General features: G+C 44.4%; 2 protein-coding genes and 1 non-coding gene across 3 annotated transcripts in view; 2 read left to right on the top strand and 1 right to left on the bottom strand.

Moving 5' to 3' along the window:
• The window catches only part of PI4K2A (phosphatidylinositol 4-kinase type 2 alpha), a 27,381-nt gene extending 27,161 nt beyond the window's left edge, over nt 1-220 (bottom strand). The window contains exon 1 of the mRNA XM_018556783.1: nt 95-220. Coding sequence (XP_018412285.1) covers nt 95-220 — 126 coding nt within the window. The remainder of the gene's footprint in view (nt 1-94) is intronic.
• Nucleotides 1-6,497, top strand: part of MORN4 (MORN repeat containing 4) — a 16,942-nt gene that overhangs the window by 4,775 nt on the left and 5,670 nt on the right. The window contains exons 2-4 of the mRNA XM_018563969.1: nt 1,776-1,873; nt 3,116-3,230; nt 5,004-5,113. Of these exons, the coding sequence (XP_018419471.1) occupies nt 1,807-1,873; nt 3,116-3,230; nt 5,004-5,113 (292 nt within the window). The 5' untranslated portion in view covers nt 1,776-1,806. The remainder of the gene's footprint in view (nt 1-1,775; nt 1,874-3,115; nt 3,231-5,003; nt 5,114-6,497) is intronic.
• TRNAY-GUA lies at nt 128-217 on the top strand. Its single transcript is given in 2 exon segments — nt 128-164; nt 182-217. It is a non-coding gene; the product is annotated as a tRNA-Tyr (tRNA).

Raw genomic sequence — 6,497 nt, 5'->3', positions numbered from 1 at the left:
CCCAAAATTTTAAATCAGTAATTGCAATGTTTATTCCTTCAATAGAACATCAGTAGACTGATTCCATCCCTTCATAGGGCTGCAATGTATCTACAGCTAGGATGGAGTCAAAGTTGAGTATGTAGCACCTTCGATAGCTCAGCTGGTAGAGCGGAGGACTGTAGTGGAATGCATTCCAGATATCCTTAGGTCGCTGGTTCGATTCCGGCTCGAAGGACATCTTTTCTTTTTTGTAACTCTTTATTCATTTTGTGATGTATAGTATTATTTCCAATCATAGCAATAACCGGAACACTACAAATTGATATTCTTTCTATATTAAAACAGCCAAAAGGAACAAGCTATGTGAATAAAATGTAGCAATAAAGTAAGACGCACATAACAAATGCAATTGCTTAGTTTCACAGCACGCCATCTAGTGGCAAAAGTGATAGATTACAACGTGCTGTCATATCTCTCTGTTTCTGTTGCACCCTTGTAAAGTCGCTGCTAAATACAGATAAATAACGCTGTATACAAAGATATTCTTCCCAGGAGCCTAACATTGATCTAAAAAGATAAGGATAAACTTAATTCGAATGGAACATAAAATAGCATCAAAATAGGACATAACAGAGATGACTTCAAAACACATCAGATTCAAGCTGTGCATGAGGGGTGACTTTCATCCATAATTATGGGTAAGGTCTCATTCAAAATTTAAGGCTGCTGGGATCATGTGCGACGTACACTGTACGTCGTCAGTCACGAAGGGGTTAATGCATAGAGGTGTTTCAGTCTTTTCTGGCCATCCTCATTGTATGGAAACCACGACTTCAAAGGAGCAGGGGCTGGGCACCAGTGGGTCATTATACCCTAAAAGGTTGTGGTGAGAGAGGAATAATCCTTTTATTTTGGGTATATGTGATGGCATGAGATATATTATACTACTAGGGGTCTAGTGTGGATTGTAAGGGGGAACTCCCTTGCAAAAAGACATTGTGGGAACCTCCCCTATACATTAGAACAGCAGCATGGCAGAGGGAAGAAGGTGGAGTAGGTCTGGTTGGAGGCACCTTCTTTTGAATGAATCTGACCTAAACACCACACACACACACACACACACACACACACACACACACCCCATAGCAGCATGGCAGAGGGAAGAAGGTGGAGTAGGTCTGGTTGGAGGCACCTTCTTTTGAATGAATCTGACCTAAACACCACACACACACACACACACACACACACACACACACACACCACCAACTGTGCATTTCCACGGTGTTGGCAGCTGGCCCACCTGCCCCATGAAAACGCATGACACTGTGCAAAAATTTCAAGGCACCCATGAGGAAGCCAGACAGCACCCTGGTTGAGAAAGTCCGTTGGTTCATATTGTATAAGTGAACCAACCTGCCTATGAAACGTGTTGAGATCCATTCCCACTCCACCACATGCCAGAGGTTTGAAAATAATATAAAAGTCAGCAATAGAGCTATTAGTTGAGTCAAATATTCTATGTATCCTCAATAAAAAAAATGATTTTAGGAATTTGTTGTGTTTGGTACCTCCTAAGGTTGGAGCAATTGCTTTTACATGTCTGTGTGCTCCATGGAAGCAGAGAGCTGGACAAGACTTTCTTCTATTTCCCATAGATGGTGCTGTTGTCTCATGAGCAAAATCTGAACACGCACCACTTCTGCTGCTGTCATTTACCTGAATGTTAGCTCTTGGGTTTAGATTTGTCCATGTTTGTACTGATTTTCAAGGTGTGTGCTTTTATCCCATGGCAGGTTTCACTATATCCGATAGGTGGCTGGAAATATGACATTGACTAAAGGCTCCTTTACCTATTGCAGCGGTGAGGAATATCACGGAGAATGGAGAGAAGGTAATAAGTAGCAGCACCCTAGACTTCTGGTTATGGGAGAGGGTATTACGGTATGTGTCGGGGTAGGAGACATTTTTGTAACAAGTAGCAGTACTCTAGACTTTCTATCCAGGGGGTCTTACCTCCGGATTATGGGAGAGGGTATTATATCTATGTTGGGTTAGGAGTCACATTTATAATAAGTAGCAGTACTCTAGACTTTCTATCCAGGGGGTCTTACCTCCGGATTATGGGAGAGGGTATTATATCTATGTTGGGTTAGGAGTCACATTTATAATAAGTAGCAGTACTCTAGACTTTCTATCCAGGGGGTCTTACCTCCGGATTATGGGAGAGGGTATTATATCTATGTTGGGTTAGGAGTCACATTTATAATAAGTAGCAGTACTCTAGACTTTCTATCCAGAGGGTCTTACCTCCGGGTTATGGGAGAGGGTATTATGTGTCAGGGTTGGAGACACTTTTGTAATAGCAGCACCCTAGACTTCCTATCCAGTGGGTCTTGCCCTCAGGTTATGGGAGAGGGTATTATGTGTCGGGGTAGTAGACACTTTTGTAATAGGTAGCAGCACCCTAGACTTCCTATCCAGTGGGTCTTACCCTCAGGTTATGGGAGAGGGTATTATGTGTTGGAGTAGGAGATACTTTTGTCATAAGTAGCAGCACCCTAGACTTTCTATCTAGGGGGTCTCACCCTCAGGTTATGGGAGAGGGTATTGTGTGTCAGGGTAAGAGACACTTTGTAATAAGTAGCAGTACTGAGTCTAGACTTTCTATCCAGAGGGTCTTACCTCCGGGTTATGGGAGAGGGTATTATATGTTGGGCGAGGAGACACATTTATAATAAGTAGCAGCACCTTAGACTTTCTATCCAGTGGGCCTTACCTTCAGGTGATGGGAGAGGGTATTATGTGTCCGGTTGGGAGACACTTTTGTAATAGCAGCACCCTTGACTTCCTATCCAGTGGGTCTTGCCCTCACGTTATGGGAGAGGGTATTATGTGTCGGGTTAGGAGACACTTTTGTTGCAAGCTGGCACAGGTGATACAGTAACAAGTCTTACCTGTCCGAGAAATATATATACTTTTTTATGTTCCAATAATTTTATAGGATGGCAGATTAATGTTTTAGCAAAAAAAGAGAAGGAACCTTGTAGTTATTGAAAGGGTAACAATAACACCAAAATGAGTGTGACCACACATTGACTACATATTTATGACCAGATTTTCCTCACCTATACAGGTCGAAGACATGGCATGGGCCAGCTGTTATTTTCTGATGGCGTCACCTACATCGGCCAGTTTGAAAATGGGCTTTTTAATGGTTGTGGGATTTTATCCTTCCCGGATGGCTCAAGGTGAGAAAAACGAATTCAGAAAGCAGCAAAAGAGAATATTGTGTATGTGTGATGGGCCAGCTACGTTCAAAGTGTGCCTGCCCCCTGCCTACAGTGAAACTAGCTACTTTGTAGGATTAACATATATTAATGAGAATGCAACTTGTACATTGGTCCTTCTCAACCTTTATAACATGGAGGAACTCTTGAAATAACTTTCACAGAACCAGCCAGCTGGTTGAGAAAGGCTGCTGTACATTCTTTGGGATCTAGTTATCTCTGAAGGGTAAGGCAGCAGCAAAGGCCTCCTATTCCTTCTTCTTTATGGGTGATCTTGTGGCTGCCTGTAACCCATGGCTATCACAGTCTTGAAAGTCCTTAGATGACTGAAAAGGATCATCACACAAAGTTGCCGTTTCCATAACAATTGTCATTTTATAAGTCAAAGTTGTTAGTCCCTAGACGCTCTAAATTCCTGATGGACCAGTGGCATACTCTGGTATCTAAGCGTCAACCTTTCCGACAAGAGTGGCCTTGCCAGGAGCACAAGCCAGTAGACATGTGAAATTTGTTTCATTCCGAATCAAAATTTAGACGAATGTTCCGAAATTTGGACACATCCGAATTTCTGAATTCCAATACATCTGAATGAGTCTGAATCCAAATTTCCTTTTACAAATTTCGGATCCCGTCCGCATTTCGATCAAAAACAAAACTGAATCTAGCATGTGACTTTTCTGGGCAATCAGATGTGTTTTTCGGTTTAATGCAGCAGAATGGGTCTGAACCAGTGGCGTCACAAGGGGGTGCGGCCCGCATTTTTCATTACGGCAACATGGGAGCCATATACAGTATATACATATAATACTAAAGCTGACCCGAATGGCATTCTGAATCCGAATTTCCAAATCGCATTTGGGAGCTCCCGGATGCCATTCGGGTCTGGGAGCCTCAGCTTTAGTTATATATGTATATGGCTCCCAGACCCGAATATCATTCAGGACCTGAATTTTCGAATTGCATTTGGGAGCTCCCGAATGCCTTTGGGGTCTGGGAGTCATATACATATATTACTAAAGCTGAGGCTCCCAGACCCGAATGGCATCCGGAAGCTCCCAAATGCAATTCGGAAATTCGGATTCAGAATGCCATTCGGGTCTGGGAGCCTGAGCTTTAGTATTCATATCTGTATCAGGTTTTCTGTGGTATTCATAACGAATATTCCTAAACTCATCCGAAACTAACGACAATTCGGATTTCGTCTGAATCCGGAACCTGAACTGAATTAAATTTCGGATCTGAATTCCGAATTAACTGAACCAAATTTTTCCGCAGCTTACATGTCTACAAGCCAGGGTCTTCCCATAAATGTTCAGTAGAGTTACAGAGATATAAGTGAAGATCCAGCCACCCCATAATCCTCCTGTTAACGAGTTCCCTCATAAACATGGATGGCCTGTGGGTCTGAGTGTGCATGGCGATGCAATAAGCCGATACCACTGGTGCCTGACAGGCTTGCACGTGAATTTAGGTGAATGGTGTAGGTGGGGTGGGGAGTAGGTGTCCTTTAACCACAGAAATGATTGACATGTTTTGTCTATTTTATTGAAGGCTACCTGGTGGTAGTGCTGCGGTTTAATGAAGCTGAGAGCAGATCATAGATTACATAGAGAACATTTTTGCGCATGATGCCTCTATCCCATGCGGTTATTAGTTATATTATATTATTATAGGCTTGAACTTTGAACTCCATTGTAAAAACATGGCTGCATATTTGTTCTCTGTACTAAGCAGATACGAAGGGGAGTTTGTTCAAGGGAAATTCCACGGTGCTGGAGTCTTTACCCGCTATGACAGCATGAAGTATGAGGGAGAATTTAAAGGCGGTCGGGTAGAAGGATTTGGTAAGTTGACCAGTTTTTGCTTTGCTCTGAAGATTTTACCATGATTACAGATTTATATGAAACTATTGATTAACCCCTTCATGACTGAGCTAGTGCCTGATATAACTCGTCACCCGTCACGAAGGGGTTAAAACTAGGTTTTGCGTACGAGCGGTCATGTAATTGACACCTGCCAACGGCCATCTTGGTGATGGATGCCGGCAGAGAGAGGAGGGGACGTTCACCCAGCGGGATAAAGTATGGCACCGGGTCCCCTCCTCTCTCCTGACACTGTCAGGCTCTCGGTCCATGACCGAGTGCCCGACTTTTTAGAGGGGGTGACACCAAAATGACTGCAATGGTGCCACTCGGGTGCGAGCCGCACCCCCCTTGTGACGCCACTGCCTTTGCTAAGATCCTGTCCTGTATAGAGAATCTGGTGACTTACCTCTTAGCGCTCCTTCTGTTAAAGCCTATTATCACTATGTGCTGATCCCATTGACTGAGAAGATGTTCTTCTACACTTAAGTGAACTTATCAGCCATTTATCAGCAAACTATCCGCTATGGCGAAGGCACCATGAAGTATCTGCTGTTACCAGAGAAGGCTGTTTTGTACATGCCTGGCTTACTGACATTCCCCCTGCCCAAAAAGAGTAGTTCCGTCTCCGCTAAGCGTGCTGTCACTGGATAAAGAAGTGGTGGGTCGGTGGGATTTAGCTCGTCAGGCCATGAAACCAAGACCTTAGGCAAGGCTTCTAGTTTTTAGAGTGATCCTGTGCTTTTCCCCATGTAGGTCCACTTTAGCCCCAATCAGGGTAAAGTCCATGAACCCAACGTACTCGAAACCGCTGTTCCAGAAATAATGAGGGGGGGTGCTGCGGCTGTCGACGGTTGGCAATCGTGGTCAATATCAAACGAAATATATAGACACTCCAATGGCAAGTCAAATATGTCTGTTTATTGACGTATGAGCAGCATAATGGGATATACTCAATGCAACGTTTCCGGGTCTCGCAGGATCCCCTTCATGGACCCTTCAGGACTTCGCAGAACAAGTTGTTCTGCGAGTCCCCAAAACGTCGCATTGAGTGTATCACATCAGGGGCGTCCCAAGGCCGGGTGACACCCCGCCGTGACTTAATCGAGCATGCGCGTGACATCACCACAAGCGTGTGCACGATGACATCATTGCGCATGCCTGGTCATCTAATTGACGCCTGTCGGCGGCCATCTTGGTTATAGATGCTGGCAGAGAGAGGAGGGGATGTTCACCCGGCGGGATGAGATATGCCGTCAGGTCCCCTCCTCTCTCCTGACACTGTCGGGCTCTCGGTCCATGACCAAGTGCCCGACTTTTTAGAGGTGTCACCAAAATGACTGTCAGTCATTTTGGTGTCACCCCT

This window comes from Nanorana parkeri, unplaced genomic scaffold, assembly GCF_000935625.1.
Source record: "Nanorana parkeri isolate BGI_ZX_2015 unplaced genomic scaffold, ASM93562v1 scaffold2, whole genome shotgun sequence".
Taxonomy (NCBI): domain Eukaryota; kingdom Metazoa; phylum Chordata; class Amphibia; order Anura; family Dicroglossidae; genus Nanorana; species Nanorana parkeri.
This window is presented reverse-complemented; position numbering and strand designations above follow the sequence as displayed.